Here is an 18234-nt window from a genome sequence, read left to right as displayed (position 1 = left end):
ATTTACTATAAAATAATAATAATAATAATAAAGGTTTGAAAAAGGAAGCTTAAGAAACCCATCTTTATTTGGAAGCAGACAATGCCTGTAGCTTTAGTTACTGTTGCAAAAGCAAATCTACAGATACACATCACTCATTAAAGCAGTATGTAATAACAATAACAATTATATATATTTTTTGTGATGATTGTTTCTAATAACTATTCTCATTCAAAAATGTACAATTTACAATAAACCCATGTTCTGCAAAAGTTGAGACTGTGGAATAACTATTATTACTAATGTTCACAAAGATAAATAAACCCTCTCACAAATTTTAAGGCACAATTCTTATGGCCCAAGGTAGAAGTCCAAAATTTGACTTCCTGGTATAAGGCATGCCAACACCAACACAAATTTTGTGATAAAAAGCATTTAGCTGCAGCCAGTGTCATTTTTAAACTATACAACAAATCAATAGCATATATGTATATATTTAAATAAAAAAAACATTAAACATTAAAAAAAACCCAAAAAGAAACAAGGCATATTCAAGTAGACATTCATTGTAACTGATATTAAAGCACTGGTTTGCTTCATAAGGTTGTACGAAATCAATTTACCCACTAAAATATCAAACAATTTCAATCAGATTACAAAAATATTAGGTGCTTAAACCTGTTTGTCTGTGCATTATGTACTTAAGCATAGTGGTAATTTTCTATCACAGTTTACAGTTGTATCACACTGTTTTATTGTTGCCTGTATATGTTCAGCATTGCTGTCTATCTAACATCAGTTGATCACGTAATGGTATAAAAGGTACAATAAATGTGTTGTATATTTATTGCTTCTATTCAGTAAACACTAAAGGACTACTTCAATTTCAGTAATGTGTATGAGACTATCTTTATCCTTAAATTAAGGTATTCACTTACTTCTGCCTTAGAAAGCAGATCCAAGTTATTTACAGAGGCCATTCCTCTTCTGCATTAAGCACAGTAACACATATTTTGTCCTGACTGTCAATTGCGAGCACATAGTAAGTAAAGAGACAATTGGCCATATTCATAATACATTTCAGTGATGGTCTAGGGTGGTCAAAGAAAGGCATAGCTCTAAATTATTATTCTTATGTATATAGACCCAGATAAACAATGGAGTGCAAGAGTTAATGCATACCAATGGAGCTCATTGCCTGTGCCAACTTTTCCCAACCTTGGAAAACTTTGCCACTTAGTATGCTGGGGGTTGATAACTTCCCTCGCCTTTGGAGTTGTGAGTGAATGGGGACTGCTGGTAGCCCTCTGGAGCACTGGGGTAGGGAGGGTATGGGGTGGTTTGGTCATGGGAAGGATCAGTGTAGCCCAGACCAACCTCATCCATGCCTTGATTGTATCGTCTATAGGCAAATAGGGTAAGCAAAGCCTGGTAGGACAAAAAGATAATGTTTGTGTCAGTTTAACAAGCACATGTGTTAAATTACATGTACAATAGGTCGATATGTTGCTCACCCAGCTGACAACTGAAAAGAAGGAAAATGCAATCACAGCTCGGGCAGCATCTTCAGGGATTCCCTCAGTCTCAACGGTATGTGACCACTGATTGGCCAGAAAGCAAAAACATACAAACCACAAGAACGTCCATGCACCTGTCATAAGGACAAAGCAAACATGGAAAGTTGTTTAACATAAGAGTAAGTAAGAAGAACAGAAAACAGCTGTGACTCATGTACTTGGTATAGGGACATTTTTAAGGGAGGTTATTAATACATTTTACTAAAGTGATACTGCTTCACAAAACCAAAACTGATCATTCCATTTTCAAAGAACATTAATACAATTCAACTATCTCTAATTACATTTATAATACATTGGCATTGAAATAGCAATAAAGATTCTCTTACCAGAAAAAGCAAGATCACTGATGACGATGTGTTTTCTCTGTTTGGCATTACTGATTTGAGGAAGGTATGCATCCAAAATAATAAAGGCAACACATGCCAGGAAAGCTATAATCCCCACAGCAGTCCCATAACTACAGGCATTGTCATTTTGATTAAATATGCATTTGGTATCCTGTTGCCCATGCTGGTTGATGAAGCCCTCTGCAGTAATGGTTGCAAAAACCACTATGGAGAACAGCTAAGAAACAGAAGAGAAATATGAAGAAAATTAATAAGCTTAACAGAAAGGAACTTACTCATTTAAAACATAACCAGAACACTGAAACAACATTTTACAATCTAACTGCAGAAACTAGGCAAGTTAACTTAAAGCATTAAACTCTTTAATGTAAAAAAGGAAACCCCTGTCCTCAGGACATAAAAATTTGTCACAATTTGTGTCATGCCCTAGATCCCCAAACCTGAAGTTAAGAGATGTTAATAAAATTATGTAAGCAGTCCATTAAACTTCTCTTTCCTTTTGCAACAAAAACACTTTGCATTCCGCAAAGCATATGTATGTAATTAACCTTAAACCTTGTAATATATCTTCACAGAACTGCTAGGGGGTTCCAGATTTACGCTGCTCACCCACAACTTCTAAATAACCATACGGGAACAAACAAACTGGTCCGTTGACTGTATAAAAATTAAGCTGTAAGTTGTAGTTACTTTCATTCTGAAGGACCTAGTCTTTATTTTGGTTCAAGTTCAAGTTTCAGTAACAGTTAAAAAAAAACAAAACAGAAAGAAACACACTGAGCGAATGCTTTTTTTTAATAAAAAATAATCAGCTAGCTAGTGCTATTGCAGAGTTTCCCAATCCTACCCTGCACAAAAAATTAGGGATGCACCAATACCACTTTTTCCCTTTCCAATACTGATACCAGATTTTCAAGTATCTGTCTATACCAATACCAACTCTGACTTAAATACTTGATAGATGGCCTTAAATCCTGATAATCCTTATAAAAAATAACAGCATGTACTGGTTGAGTAACTGCACATGTTTTTTTCTCTCTTAAACAGAGTTTAAATGTACCAAGACTTGTATTTTAAAAAATAAACAAGACAACTACTGCAATCAACTGAGACAACCAATGGCTATGTCTGATATAAAATGATTGTTGGTGAAACTGACAATTACGTACTAAACTAAGTAAAAACAAAAGTACAAAGTAAAACAAAAATGAAAAATAACTGGACTGTTGGTGGAACACCAGCGATGAAAAATGGTATTTTGCTTAACCTCCTGCAGACTGCTCTTACACCAAAGTCAATACTCATCAGGCTACAGGTGAGTCATCACTTCGGTGTCCCTGGCTTTGGTTAGAACCGACCCCGGTAACACGCGGACTACGTTTAATTTATAGCGCCCTGATAATCGCTGGGAAAGTGTTCAGTTACATTAATAACTTTAAGCGTGAGAGCCAGCTGTTTAGGGACATATCATTTTAATGTCATGGTTAGCATCTGGTCAAAGTTGAAAACTGAAAAGCTGATGACAAAACTAGCAAGTCTGCTAACTCGCCATTTAAGGCATTTATGCGTTGACACTTACCCAGCTTAGCAGGCGAAGCACAGTTTGGAGCTGCTTAATAAAACTCACGAAATCAAAAGAACCGCCAGCTAGAGATGCGCCGTAAACACTTGTCTCCATTTTGTAACAATCCCAACAACTTTCATACGTCCTACAACAGAGTTTTCTGTCGTTTCTGTTTACTTTAACATTTGTTTCCTGAAAGCAGCGTGCGCCAACCCCTCCAGGAAGTACACGTCATTAATTCAACATGACGATCGGCTATAACTGTAACCTCTTCTTTCAGTGCAATATCAGAATGTTGATCTGTTTACAAAGACAGCTTTTACAGGCAACATATGAGAGTGCATGACTTTCCTACCGTCTATAATTACTATTCTTAATGACCTACTCTACTTTGTTTAAAATAATTGAAAATTTAAACTGTGTGGTGTCCTGCTTTTGGGTGACATGTATATATAACAAAATGTGAATAAAAAGTAAACTTTTCATGGTCTTCATGTTCTAGTAGGTGTATGTTCATTTGGCGCTCCATCATGGAGGCCTGAAGAAGGACTTGCCCTAAAAAGATATGTAGGCCTATCCTACAAATAAATCCTTTTAAAACGTACACATATATACATATATATATATACATATTTTATATGTAGTTTGTGTCATGTCCAAAATGTGTAATTATAACTAACTATATTTAGAAAACTGAGGTTTGAGGTTATTTTGTTCATTGTCATCTGGAGTCTTTTTTTAACAGAGGAAATCAGGGCCTACAGTCAAGTAAACCCATAAACCTATTAGTTTTGTTTGTTTGTTTGTTTTTGTTGACCAGTTTCATATTCAGTTTACAGATGATAAATGTTGTACTATACATCTCTCAGCTCTGATACCCTGAACATGTGATTAACACTATTAGCCAGTTTCTGTCTTTTCACTGAGACCTTAATTTTAACAAATGTACTCATATACTGTTTCAGTATTTCTTTGGCATCATTATAATTTAAAATCTGTCATTTTAAACTAGCAAAATAAAAAAAAAATCACACCACCCATCTGAAAACAACAACCCACCCACCCAATTGTATTGGTTTCTTGGTGTGTTGGTTATTTACTGGCTTTAAGAAATTGGCGGTAAAGATACAGTTTATCCAGAAAACAGGTAAAAAGTTCACCTCTGTCAATCCTGCCCATTTAGAGTTGGAAACCTGTTTCTCAGACCACTGACAATCCCAGCATTCCTACTTCACAAGACTCCCTAAATTAACTGTTTTGAAATGGTAAAACTGATTGGCCACATTTATCAATTTTAAACACTGTCAGCTAAATATGTAAAGATGCCTTTGAATATAACAATGGGAAAATCAGTAGATAACACATTGTAGTTTTACCTCGTTGTCGGAATTAGCACTTAGCACTTATAGAATTAACATGTGGACCTCAACTGCTGTATAAACCCATTTTTAATTCAGTGTATCTAACAGAGCTGTATTTGATACACACCTCTGAAATTTTATTGACAATAATCTGGGCTACATAAAAGTAGAGGCATAATAAAACATTGAGCTATTTTGTTAAACAATATTATGCAGCAGAAAGGGTAACAGATACAGACTCACAGAAATCATGTGTGGTGCCAAATGAACTTGAGATGCATGGGGGCTGCTCAAGTGTATCAGTTAGAGCCTTTCTGTCAGTGTGGAATTCAAGTCTAATGGACTACTCTTCTTTTGCCAATTGCTCCAGGTCTCTCAGATTTGAGGGGTACCAAAACGGTGTTTAGATTTCTCCACGTGTTATACAGGATTTAGATGTGGACTGACTTGCTGTCCACTTCAGAACTCTCCAGCTCTTTGCCATTTCTTTTTGCTTTCTGAAGTACGCTTTGGGATTATTGTTCTGCTGGAAAACCCAGGACCTCTGTCAGATACTCAGCTTTCTGACATTGTGCCCTACATTCCAATTCAAAATTGTTTGGTAGTCCTCAGATTTCACAATGCCATACACACAGTAAAGACATCTTTAGGATTGTTGTTACCTCCACAGGCTGTAGCTTACCGATGTTATCACCAGGGAAATAAACTGTAAGGCTTATTTCAGGAAGTACTGTGACCACAGTACAGCAAGTCACTTCAAACACTGTCAGACTCTCTCCCACTTCCCTCATTTAACCATTTTGTCTTTGACATAATTTGACTGAAAACACAAAGGTTTGTTTATGTAATGGCTCAGATGAGGTCATAGAGAGAACTAAACATGGACAGACCATGGGCTGAATGCAATTTTTTTTTCAATTCAGAAGAAAATGCTTGCAAGGCCATGGTAGCCCTGTGTGGGGCGATAGTACATCATAAAGAGAGAGACTCCACAAAGATGGAAGAAAACACACTGGCAGGTTTAATCCCAAATTACAAAATACCCCCTATATAGAGTATCAGTAATTTATCTGCAGGTAGACATGGTAGTTTTATGACCTACAGTATGTAGTTCACTATGCAGGGAGTAAGGAGGTGTTTGAGATTTAGCCAGAAACATGTATGTTGTGACAGCATTTTCATAAAGGTGTCTCTGGGAAAATAAGTTTTTCATGTCCACACAACAACATTGAAAACAGAAAACAAGAACCTCTTTGTCTGAGTTCTGAGTAAATATAAAGATTAAAAATCTACCAGTCAGTTATGCTAATATGGCATGCTTTGTTCCCTATACATTTTTGTAACAGTAATATCCTATATTCATAAAGACATTACATTTATAGATTACATTTATTATACATTTACAGGAAGATGCTGTTAAATTTAGGGTAACATCCTGTCAACACCTTTTTTTTTTACAATGCTTGTGTCCATCACACCCAAGAATTAACTGCTATTAAAAATTCCTGATCTGAGTAACATGTTTTAACCTATCCCCAGGATGCCAGTAAGGACACCATCTTAAGTCATATACAGGCCAGAAGACTTCTCAGTCCTCTTTTTAGAGACTTTAAGACACTTATTTTTTTATGGTAATTTGAGCAAAATCTACAAGATGTTAATTAGATGCTTAGCCATAGTGGTAGATTTCATCCAATGGCTTGCTATTCAGTCATTAGTTTTCATATTATATAAATACTATTTTATAAAAGTGTGGGCACCTTTGTATCTTTGAATATAAAACAGTAGAATAAATGTATTCAGTTATTTTTATTTACATATAATTTGCATCAATATATAATTACTTTGATATCACTTTATTTGGATGGCCATTGTAGATGCCTCATGGATGCTCACCTAACATTCAACTGAATATGTAGTATGCATCTGAACCCTAAGCTAAATGACTGTCTGTTGAATGTAACCCTGCACCTAACCAATCCCTAACTTTGCCATTGAATCAACCCTAAATCATAACCCAAAAATGGTAACATTAAGTTGAATGTTAGTTCTATTTCAAGTGATAGTTTCCAAGTGTTAGTTTAGGGGAGGGGAAACACGCACCTTACTGCTTTCTCTTTTCTCTTGCTCACTCTCTCTGTTGTGAATGTGAGTATGTTGAGCTGTCTTTGTTTTTATTGATTTTGTTTTGTTAAGATTATCTTATTTATGTTCCTTTTGTGTTTGTGATGCTGAAATTATTTGGTAAGCAAGCTGGTTAAACCAGCACAGCGTATGTTTTAACGTAAGTTTAATGAAAGTAGCTGATTTATCAGCATGACTAGCTCAACCAAGCTGGTCGTCAAGCTGCTCATACTGGTGAACCAATGTGGTTGTATTGGTCAAGCTATTTAACTAGTGTGATCATGCTTAACCACTACTTGGTGATTCAGACAGATTCCTTTTTCAGAAAGTTGCAGAAAGAAACAACAGGCAACTTCCAAACTCTTTTTTTAAAACTTTAAAAAGAACTGTGAAAGGTTCATGAGTTGTTATTTCCTTCTCTAAACATGCAAAGATGCAAATTAAGTCTTACACGAGATTCCACCCAAAGGTATCAGATTGTAGTAAATAATACCCAATGATTCCTGATTTACTAAAAAAAGAACATTGGAGTCTTAACTGAGACTTGTTTCAGGATTTCCCTACTAAAGTTGAAGTAGAATTTAGTATTTGACCAGGTTGAAACATCTTAAACAGACAGAGGGTAACACATTAGCTGGCATCCTGTCTATGGTTGTTAGCTGCTCCACCATGTGAAACAGCTATCAAGTGTTAAACTTTACTTCTCAGATGACTGAGCACAGACTTGTTCATAGATGTGAGTAACTGTGTGACTGTGTGAGGGAGAGAGAGAGAGAGTGAGAATGTGTGACTGTGTGTGGCTGTGTATGTATGTGTGTGTGTGTGTGTGTGTGTGTGTGCGTGTGTGCATGGGGGTGGGGGGTATGGTAAAACCTAATAAGGCACAACGACTTAGAGTACTTGTCACACTTCACTAGGATGGCTTGCAGTGTTAACAGTTCTTTGGATGTCTGCCAGACAGAACGTGATTCTGAGTGAGTTAAACGATTAAAACAAATTCTGCTCAGGTTAACTGTCAATATTACTAATTTAAAGTAAGCTTGTGACTTTACGTTTCTTACTAAATGTCTTTAGTTTACATTCTTTGCCTCTTACCCACAATGTCACAGCTTATGACTTGTCATCTTGACAGCTCTTTCTGAAATGGGAAGTGTTTTTTCAAACTTTTTGCATGTCACTTGAACATGCAGCTGTTCTCACAAGTTTTCACAAGAAGATTTTTTTCTTGTTTTTTGTTGTGAAATGTATGTAATCATTGTGGATTCTGTGAATCTTGTCATTTGTTTTATTACTAAAATGTCTCTCTTTGCGTCCTTTCTGTTCTGTTCTTAAGTACTTGTTCTAATTAAAATTTCCTTGCATGCGAAACCATGCATGATGTCCATACCCTTTTTAGGTGCACACAAAACTCACCTTCCTTCTTTAGATGTTCCATGGAGAATGATCATGACACCAGTTCTTGCACGGATGGTGACTTTGAAACAGTTGAAATGGATCTAATGGGGGAAAACAGCAGTATGTATAAGCATGATTCTGTACATTTACACAATGTACTATTTAAAATAATATTAGTTAAACGGATTAATTGGGGAGATGCCCTAGAAGAACCACTTTTGGTTGCCTAAAGAAACTTGTAATGCACTGTTCTTGAAAGAACCCATGTTCTAAATTGTATTGAATTTTCTATTATGTTCACCTATAACATTTGTGGGGATTTATTTATTGCATTTACTTGAAAAATGATAAATGTATTGTATTTCATTACATCACAACAAACCAAAGACAGGGTGTGTTTGCATCTTAGTTTCCATATATAGACAATGTGAAAAACAATGTTTATATATTAGGACAAGCTTATTTATTTCCGGAAACATTTTTGTAGATGATGTCTGAGTATGAAGCACCTTTTTTTTAGAGAGAGTTTTTAGGCCTTACAGATAATATAAAGCTTATATAAAAAGTATTATTTAACAACCATCAATGAACCATGATCTTGCCTGTTTGTTGGTCCAGCACACAAAGTTGTAGATGAAACTGCAGAGAAAAACACTTTAACCAGAAAGCGGTGGTCTGCTGCCACTCAAAGGGTACTGTCATCCATGCCAAGTCGCTCAATAGGTGAGATTCTTAAAGTATTTATCAGGTTTTTAATTAGCTGAATTCTCTCTGTTTTATTGAATAAGTCAAGTCAAGTCAAGTCCAGTCAAGTGGGTTTATTGTCATTTCAACTACATACAGAGTACACAGTGAAACGAAACAACGTTCCTCCAGGACCATGGTGCAACATAGACAGTGCATACAAGACACAAGTGCAACACAAACAAACAAGTGCGGACAGACAACACAACACAGTACAGACAGAGGATAATAAATAAATAATAAATAAATAAATATAAATAAATAAATAAAAATAAGTAAAGCACAACCACAAGAAAACATATCACATAGGTCACTGTGTCACTTAGTATTAATTTACAGAATGTGTTTTTAGTATAAAGCCAACCAATTAGTCCTGTACTTTGTAAAAACAAACAAACAAAAGGACAGAAGATAACACAACTAATTACTAAGCCTATACAGGTGCTGGTCACGTTTTCATATCATGAAAAAGTAATTTATTTATTTCAGTAATTCCATTCAAAAAGTGATATATTCATTCATCACACACAGACTGATATATTTCAAGTGTTTATTTCTTTTAAATTTGATGTTTATAACTGACAACTAATGAAATTTTCAAATTCAGTATTAGAATAAAAATAGAATTTTGTGAAAAGGTTCAATGTTGAAGACACTATGACCGGGTGCCACACTATAATAAGCTAATTAACTGAAAACACCTTCAAAGGCTTTTAAATGGTCTCTCAGTCTAGTTCTGTTGGCTACATAATCATGGGGAAGACTGCTGACTTGATAGTTGTCCAGAAGACAACCATTGACACCTTGCACAAGGAGAGTAAGACACAAAAGGTCACTGCTAAAGAGGCTGGATGGTCACAGAGCTCAGTGTCCAAGCACATTAATAGAAAGGCGAGGGAAAGGAAAAGATGTGGTAGACAAAAAAGTGTACAAGCAATAGGGATAACCATACCCTGGAGAGGATTGTGAAACAAAACCCATTCAAAAATGTGGGGGAGATTCACAAAGAGTGGACTGCAGCTGGAGTCAGTGCTTCAAGAACCACCACGCACAGACATATACAAGACATGGCTTTCTTTCACATTCCTTGTGTCAAGCCACTCTTGAACAAGAGACAGTATTAGAAGTGTCTCGCCTGGGCTAAAGACAAAAAGGACTGGACTTCTGCAGAGTGGTCCAAAGTTATGTTCTCTGATGAAAGTAAATTTTGCATTTCCTTTGGAAATCAAGGTCCCAGAGTCTGGAGGAAGAGAGGAGATGCACAGAATCCACGTTGCTTGAGGTCCAGTGTAAAGTTTCCACAGTCAGTGATGGTTTGGGGTGCCATGTCATCTGCTGGTGTTGGTCCAATATGTTTTCTGAGATTCAAGGTCAACTCAGCCGTCTACCAGGAAGTTTTAGAGCACTTCATGCTTCCTGCTGTTGACCAACTTTATGGAGATGCAGATTTCATTTTCCAACAAAAAAAGCTACCAGTACCTGGTTTAAGGACCATGATATCCCTGTTCCTAATTGGCCAGCAAACTCGCCTGACCTTAACACCATAGAAAATCTATGGGGTTTTGTGAAGAGGAAGATGCGATACGCCAGACCCAACAAGGCAGAAGAGTTGAGGGCCACTATCAGAGCAATCTGGGTTCTCATAACACCTGAGCAGTGCCACAGATTGAACGACTCTATGCCACGCCGCATTGCTGAAGTAATCCAGGAGCCCCAACTAAGTATTGAGTGCTGTACATGCTCATACTTTTCATGTTCATACTTTTCATTTGGCCAACAATTCTAAATAAAATTTTTGTATTGTATTTGTATTGTTTTGTAATTTTGTATTGGTCTTAAGTAAAATTCTAATTTTCTGAGATACTGAATTTGGGGGTTCATTAGTTGTCAACCATCAAAATTAAAATAAATAAACACATGAAAAATATCAGTCTGTTTGTAATGAATGAATATAGTATACAAGTTTCTCTTTTTGAATGGAATTACTGAAATAAATAAACTTTTTCATGATAGTCTAATTTTATGACCAACATCTGTAGTCAACTGCAATAATTAAATGCAAATGATACCATTATTAGTCTTTATTTATGTTAGTATTTTTAAATTAAGCATACTTTTAACAAAGCCTTTTTTGCCTGCCATAAGAATGGACCAGTGAGGCTGTCCTTTCGCAGCGGGCCCAGGCTTCTCTGAAAGACCACTTCCAGGCCTCCAGAACCAGCAACAGAGACAATGAGTCTCATGGAAGTGTGACCTATGAAGGTTTACATCCTTTTTACAGTCTCTCAGGCTTAACAACCCCTGTATAGTGCAGACCTACTTCCTTTTTTTGCAAACAATCATAGAGGTGAATGGACCAGTCTGCATGTATGTGAGTTGCTTAAATCTTTTTATTTGTTTATGTGTCTCAATGTGTATACTTGTGTGCCTGTGTGGGCCAAAGTGCCTCAGAGGAAGCATCAGCTGGCAACCCTGCAGGCTCTGTCTGCTGCTGAGTGTGCACGCATGCTACGGTCTTTGCCTCTAAGTTTGAAAAAGAAGCGTGAACTCAGGTAAAATGATTTTAGATCCTCCATTGTGTAAGAAAAATACAGTCAATATATAATGATATTCATTTTTGCATTTTAATCCAAAATCATTCTCCAGAGCACAAGCCTGTCATGAGAAAGGGTGTCAGGCTATTTCTGCAAAGGCCACAAATAGTAGTCACTTTCAGTCACGCCTTGGAAAGGTAAATGTTGTTCATTTATTTAGCAATTTGTTTTAATTTACAATTTGTTTTAGGCTTAATAAATACTTTATGCAAAATGTAATAATTAATAATAATCAATAAATGGTCTATAGAAGAGAGACAGTATTTGTAAACTACATTATATTTGTTCTTCACAGAGCCTCCATGGTGCCCGGCAGGGTGTTCAGTCCCTGCTGAACTCTGTGCAGCTTTGGCATGAGGCACTAAAGCAAGTGAGTGGCCGCTTTGGGACTGGAGTGCTCTCTTATTTCCTATTCATCAGGACTCTCCTGCTGTATAACGTCTTCCTCTCTCTGGTCACCATCCCTTTTCTGGTCCTACCGCAAGTAATCCGATCCTCATATGGCAGTACCAACAACGTTTTTACCATCAGTACCAACAATTTTACCGGACTCGAGATACTTACTGGCACAGTAAGAAGAAACATTTAAAAGCCACAGTAGACTAACCCAACATTCCTCAACAAATACCAACCTTTTAAGGCTGAAATGTATTTTCAATAATTTTAAACAGCCGAATGTAACTGACAAGAAATTATTTTCATGCAATTATACATTCACTTGTAGCCTGCAAATAGTTTCAATATATAAAGCCAGTGTATGGTTTAATGTTGGTGAGATTGTCCTCCAAAATAAGAAAAGACAACCCAAGTGAATCAGTGTGAATGGAAGAGAACATTCTAGACTCAAAAATCCCAAAATAACACAAAGATATGGCACATTATTTGTTGGTGAGTGCTGGGTCAGTGTGTCATGTCCAAGCACTTTATGCGTATTTAACTGGACAAATGTATTGAACAATGTTTTTTTCTCTTTATTAGGGTGTACTTACTAACTCTTTGATGTTTTATGGATACTACAACTATACAGATGCCTGCAGACCTTTCAACAAAACTTGCATTGAAGGGAAATATAACATACGCCTGGCATATTTTCTTATTATTGGAATAGGTCTGTTTGTTACCTGCATAATGCTTGTCTACAGGTATGGCTCTTTGTTTTGGCAGATTAAAAAAATACTATTTGTAAAGCAAAGATGGTCCATCATCATGTAGTTGGTGTTAATAATAAAATTTTCTTTCTTTCTTTTTTTTTTTTTTTGGAAAGTGTTTTCAAAACATTAGGGAGGACTTTTCACATATCTAAATCTCGTGGGAACTTGGCTTTGAAGGTTTTCAGCTCCTGGGATTTTAAAGTTAGCAAGGCGATGTCTGTTCAGCTGCTATCTGAGAACCTCTGCACACAGCTAAAGGTGAGAGAGCTAGTCTCTAGAGCTTGATTAGAGGACATGTTCTTCTATGATCTGTATAGATACACAGCGTGACGTATATGATTTAAATAGCATTTGAAACTAACATGAGGTTAAGAAAAAAAGAAAAGCCTGCATATGGTGTGACAGTCTGGCTGTATTTGTCACTCTTAAAATCTGAAGTAGTTAGCAGGGTTTGTGCATTGTCCAGTTGAGTGATGCACCATTTCCACCACAATGGTATTAAACATAGTGGAATGTCAGTTGGTGTTGTGCTATTGTGAGTGTATCAGCCACAGCAGTGGCTGTTTATATCTTGCTGCCCTTTTAGGTGAAACTCTTTTTTTTTTTTTAAATGTTACAGGAAATGCTCTGTGAACTTCACAGTGGAAATCCCAGAAGGAGTGTGATAACCAGGCTGATCTGGTTTGCCCTTCACTGCACTGCTTGGGGTATTTGTTTGACCTGCATTTTCTGCTGTGTGTTGGCTATCTACATCTTCTCTCACAACAGAGAACATGTAAGAAATCCATGCAAACAGCTATGAGTGTGGGTCATCATGCAATATTTTTTTGTCTGGTCATCCCATAATTCATTAAGTGCATGCAGCAGAATGTTAAGAGTCGTCTTCCAGATGATGCCTTGGTGGTTCTTGGTGGTTGTTCCTGACCATCTGAACCAGTTTTCTCTTTGTTTAGTTACATTTGGGGTCTTATTGGCCTTGGCAATGTATCTACACTTCCATAAAATTGTTTAAAGAAATGAGACGTTCCAGAAATTTGACCATGCTTCTTAAATTGGCATTGAAATCTTTAGACTTTCACATAGTGCTATCAGACCAATCCTTTTTATGTGGGCACAAAGAAGCAACCAGTTGGGGTAGTGGTGGCTCAGCGGTTAGAGCACTGGGCTATTGATGACAGGGTTGTGGGTCCCATACCTGGACTGGCAATCTGTTACTGTTGGACCCTTTAGCAAAGCCCAAACTGCAGTGCAGTGCAGAGAGTCCACTGTGTGTGTTTGCTCACTAGAATGTATGTGTGTGTTCACTAATTAATTAGTGTCCTAATTGAAAAAACACTAAAAAGGAGCCTTGGCAAGTTAAAAGTTAATTAACATAATTAACAATAATAAATATTGAACATGCTGTCAGAGGGTCTATATAATATATATACTGAATAGAATCTAATATAAAATTTGGGATATATTTTATTCCATTCATTTTGCATGTGTTTTTTTTGTCTTTGTTTCACTGTTTTAATGTATAGATCAAGATGAAATGGACTTCAGCAGTGGAAACACATTTATTGATATTGCCGCTTCTAGTTTGTGGTCTGAATTATCTGCTACCTAGTGTTTTTAACATGGTGGCATGGATGGAGAGCTATGATTCAATTAGTCTTCGCATTTATGTTGCTATTATAAGGTCAGCACACGAAAAAACACTTTTCAAATACACATTTGTAATTGCTTTTTGTGTGTTGCTCATTTGATTTCTATTCATAACAATGTCATTTAGAAATATCACAATTACTGTGCTATGCATTTGTGCTTAATGTTTCTCTAATTTGAAAAGGGGGATTCTCTATTATTTGAAATATTTTAAATATCTTCAAGCATATCGCCTGTGTTGCCACGTCGGTTTTAATTTAATTTAATTGTTTTTTAATTTTCTGTTAATTAGTGTATACTGTTTAAAATTCACCTTACAGTCTGTGTTTATATCATTATGCAACAAAAAGTGTAGAACAAAATTTAGCTTTGCATAAAGTAGACACATCACAGACAGCACAAATGCTTAACCCTGTATGCATACGCTCTCCAAGGCCCCCCGGGCATGTTTTCCCTGTAAATGCGCTTTCTTCTGCCAGTGATCTTACGATTATGAAGGAGATTAAATTACTGCTACCATAAACTAACTTGCGATTACGGTCAGAAGAGGTGAGCTCTATTTATTGTTTAGTTCTGTTTTGCATAATAAAATATCTGATATACACTTTTGTTCATAAATGTGTATTAGTAGTAAAACTGTTAACCTATAAAAACTGTTTTTAATAAGTTTCTGTAAAAAAAAAGTCAATTTATTAGTCACGTTTTTATGTTATATATATGTTATATATTTGATATGAATTCTTACCTGTACCACCCAATATAGGACAGCCAAGTGAATTGACTGATCAACAGCCATGTTAATACTTGAATATAAAAACAAAAATCATTCATCTTGTCATTTTGTGACATGGAAGCAACATGGAGAAGAACTTGAACACCGAGCCAGCTGAGCAAGTCCAGCAGCTTGTACCAAAGAAAGATGCAGTGTCTGTCATTTGTTAAAATAATAATTCATTACTCATAATCACGGTAAAATGTTCAATTAAATGTGATATTAATTTGAGGTCATATCACCCAGCACTTCCTGCCATCAACTGGGAACATTTCAGAGATATGCAGAACACACATGGTCTTGAGCAAGGTCTGCCATTTATATCTGGAAAGGCAACAGCTGTTCTTATGTGTTTGGTGTTTTTAGGAATTTATTTTTGAAAGTGAGTACTCTTGGTGTTCTTTGTTACCACTGGCTGGACAGGATTGCTACTGAAAAACTTCAGGTAAAGTGACACCTCTGTCAACTTACATTTAAAAATACTGATTGTTTTCTATTTTTTTGTATTTGTGGTAAGGATTGTATTAAGAACAACAATCAACACACATTGAGAAACATTCCTAAGAACCTTTCTCCTTTGTGAGCAGTGCTGGGAAACCTTTGTGGGACAGGAACTTTATCGTTTCCTGTTGATGGACCTGCTATTTGGTGCACTGTACACTGTCTTTGGAGATTTTCTTTGGAGGTAAATTAATGTTATTGGCTTTCTGATATGCTGTTAAAAAGGTTCAGTCTAGTTAGTCTTACTGCTTCCACAGGATTTTCACTCAGGGAATTTTAAGAAGAAAGAGAAAGCCAGTATTTGACATTGCACGGAATGTTTTGGAGCTCATCTATGGCCAGACGCTTGCTTGGTAATGTTATTATCTATATAAATGACTTAAAATGTAAAACCCTCACAAATGTTTGGTTTTAATGCCTATCCTCCATATATTTTCTAGGCTTGGAGTATTGTTTTCTCCACTGCTACCTGCCATTCAGATTGGGAAATTGTTACTTTTATTCTACATGAAAAGGGTAGAGTCAGTGTACTCTGGAAATCAGTACATTTCTATTGTGTATTTATAATAGAATACAGCTTATTTTAAAATGTGGTTTATATATCTAGTAAAGTTTTTATACTGCAATCATTGTATCAGGCTAGTTTGATGATCAATTGCCAAGCACCCAGAACGCCATGGAGGGCCACACAGATGACAACTCTCTTCGTCTCACTCCTCTGTTTTCCCTCGTTCCTTGGAGCCGCTGCATGCATCACATACACAATGTGGAGGTATAAAAGTTTAGTTAGTTTTAGAAAAAATAGGAATATGAACAGGTACAAATGAAAATCCATTCTGTTACTTGAAATTTGAACTGGAGGGAGAGTTTTTTGTGGCCATTTAGGGTTATTCTCACATTTAAACAAGTGTTTGTTAATGTCTACTCTTTCAGACTTGAGCCATCATCCACTTGTGGACCCTTCAGGACACTCTCCAGCATGTTTCTCGCTGGCAAGGAGTGGAGAAAGAGTCTAGAGACATCTAATCTTGGCCTGACATGGCTCAGCTGGGTATACACATTATTAGAGAACCCCATATTTCTCTTCATCATCGCAGGGATTTTCCTGTAAGTGTCACTGAAGATGACTCTGTACATAGTTTTTTTTTCTTGGTTGCTCTCAATCTTTTTTGACGATGATGCATTTTCCCCTAGACTTGTGATTTACATTCATGTTCAAGTTGGAGATGGCCAAAGAAGAATAATGGCCTTGTTACAGAAGCAAATTGAAAATGTATGTAGAAAATCCAGCTTCTAATGTCTTTGAAAAGTTTTTTTTTATTTGAGTAATTGCAGTTCTTTTCCTCTCTGTTTTTCTAGGAAGGTGAAGATAAGAAGTTCCTTATAAGCAAACTGCAGACTCTCCATGAGCAACAGAAATTATAAATATGTTAACACTGTCAGTCAACAAAACAAGCAAATTCTTGTACACTTGGCAGTTTATTAAAGGTACATACAGTACCATGCACCAAAAGATAAGGGACCACCACAGGACCACCATTGACCAGATATTATTTGGGTGGTGCACCATTCTCAGCAAAGCAAAGACACTCACATGCTAGTGACATGTTAGTGTGTGGTGCAGGTATGAGTGTATCAGAAACAGCAGTGGGGTTTTTAAACACTGGTTGAGAATGGAAGTGGCTTACAGACACAAAGAGAGGTGATTTTGATTTGCTGTATTGTACATGTATTGTTGTACCACCACACTCAATAACACTGTTATACTGAGAATTTTCCAAGACCTAAAAAATATCTGGTCAGTAATGTGCATATGTGTCAAAAATAGATGTGGTACCAATAATCTGCACTCCATTGAATTGCGCAACACAGTGACAGTGAGCACACATGCCCGGAACACTGGGCAGCCATTGCTGCGATGCTTAGGAGAGAGGGTGAAGGGCCTTGCTCAAGGGCCCAACAGTGGCAGCTTGCCAAGTCCAGGTATCAAACCCACAACCCTGTCATTAATAGACCAGAGCTCTAACCGCTGAGCCACCACTGCCCTGATGTAATTCTTATATGTATAATTTACCATACAAAAAAGCCACTAGGTCACTAGAAACTACTTGAGACATTGTGTGGAATGCTGAAACTTACTGAAATATGTAATTCCCTGAATTGCCTAAATGTTAAATATGTTATATTTTATATTGTAACACTGTGTTATTTTACACTGCTTTTAATGTTTTATTGTTTAATTAAAAGATCCTATATAACAATCTGTCAAACTATAGGTGCGTGTTATTAAATAATATTCACATTTAACACAATCATCATGTTGAACAGCTCAACTCTGCTTGGTAGGAAATTTATGAAAACCTAGTCTTCCGGCCCTTTCACTTTTTTCACATTATGTGGTGGCCTTGTGTTAAAATAATAATATTAAAAAACAGTCTGTACTCAATACCCCATAATGACAAAGTAAAAAAAAGT

The 18234-nt window shown here is 36.4% G+C and overlaps 2 protein-coding genes across 3 annotated transcripts; one reads left to right on the top strand and one right to left on the bottom strand.

Moving 5' to 3' along the window:
- Window positions 1–44: 44 nt before the first annotated feature.
- syngr2a (synaptogyrin 2a) lies at window positions 45–3682 on the bottom strand. Its single transcript, XM_072694363.1, has 4 exons — window positions 3486–3682; window positions 1886–2123; window positions 1494–1630; window positions 45–1407 (listed from the first exon to the last, which is right to left on the bottom strand). The coding sequence occupies exons 1-4, from the start codon at window positions 3582–3584 to the stop codon at window positions 1216–1218; spliced, it is 666 nt and encodes a 221-aa protein (XP_072550464.1). The 5' UTR covers window positions 3585–3682; the 3' UTR covers window positions 45–1215.
- A 4137-nt stretch (window positions 3683–7819) lies between these two features.
- tmc6a (transmembrane channel-like 6a) lies at window positions 7820–18032 on the top strand. Of its 2 annotated transcripts, XM_072694351.1 has the most exons (19): window positions 7820–7929; window positions 8352–8470; window positions 8969–9073; window positions 11240–11356; window positions 11538–11646; window positions 11741–11825; window positions 11984–12259; window positions 12667–12830; window positions 12953–13097; window positions 13459–13614; window positions 14363–14520; window positions 15625–15703; window positions 15846–15943; window positions 16017–16112; window positions 16200–16275; window positions 16398–16531; window positions 16693–16866; window positions 16954–17032; window positions 17119–18032. In XM_072694351.1, the coding sequence occupies exons 1-19, from the start codon at window positions 7874–7876 to the stop codon at window positions 17182–17184; spliced, it is 2292 nt and encodes a 763-aa protein (XP_072550452.1). In that variant the 5' UTR covers window positions 7820–7873; the 3' UTR covers window positions 17185–18032. The 2 variants fall into 2 exon arrangements, with proteins under 2 accessions (XP_072550452.1, XP_072550453.1); XM_072694352.1 differs by lacking the exon at window positions 16017–16112.
- The last annotated feature ends 202 nt before the right edge of the window (window positions 18033–18234 follow it).

The sequence above is a fragment of the Salminus brasiliensis genome, chromosome 12 (genome assembly GCF_030463535.1).
Source record: "Salminus brasiliensis chromosome 12, fSalBra1.hap2, whole genome shotgun sequence".
Taxonomy (NCBI): Eukaryota; Metazoa; Chordata; class Actinopteri; order Characiformes; family Bryconidae; genus Salminus; species Salminus brasiliensis.
This window is presented reverse-complemented; position numbering and strand designations above follow the sequence as displayed.

Bases quoted from the DNA above. Each gene is read 5' to 3' on its own strand.
- syngr2a (XM_072694363.1), bottom strand. From the start codon at position 3,584: ATGGAGACAAGTGTTTACGGCGCATCTCTAGCTGGCGGTTCTTTTGAT. The intron at 2,124-3,485 runs GTAAGTGTCAAC...TCTGTTTCTTAG, and splicing joins TGCTTCGCCTGCTAAGCTGG to CTGTTCTCCATAGTGGTTTT. The intron at 1,408-1,493 runs GTGAGCAACATA...TTGTCCTACCAG, and splicing joins TCTTTTCAGTTGTCAGCTGG to GCTTTGCTTACCCTATTTGC.
- tmc6a (XM_072694351.1), top strand. From the start codon at position 7,874: ATGGCTTGCAGTGTTAACAGTTCTTTGGATGTCTGCCAGACAGAACGT. The intron at 7,930-8,351 runs GTGAGTTAAACG...TACCCTTTTTAG, and splicing joins CAGACAGAACGTGATTCTGA to GTGCACACAAAACTCACCTT. The intron at 15,704-15,845 runs GTAAAGTGACAC...CTTTGTGAGCAG, and splicing joins TTGCTACTGAAAAACTTCAG to TGCTGGGAAACCTTTGTGGG.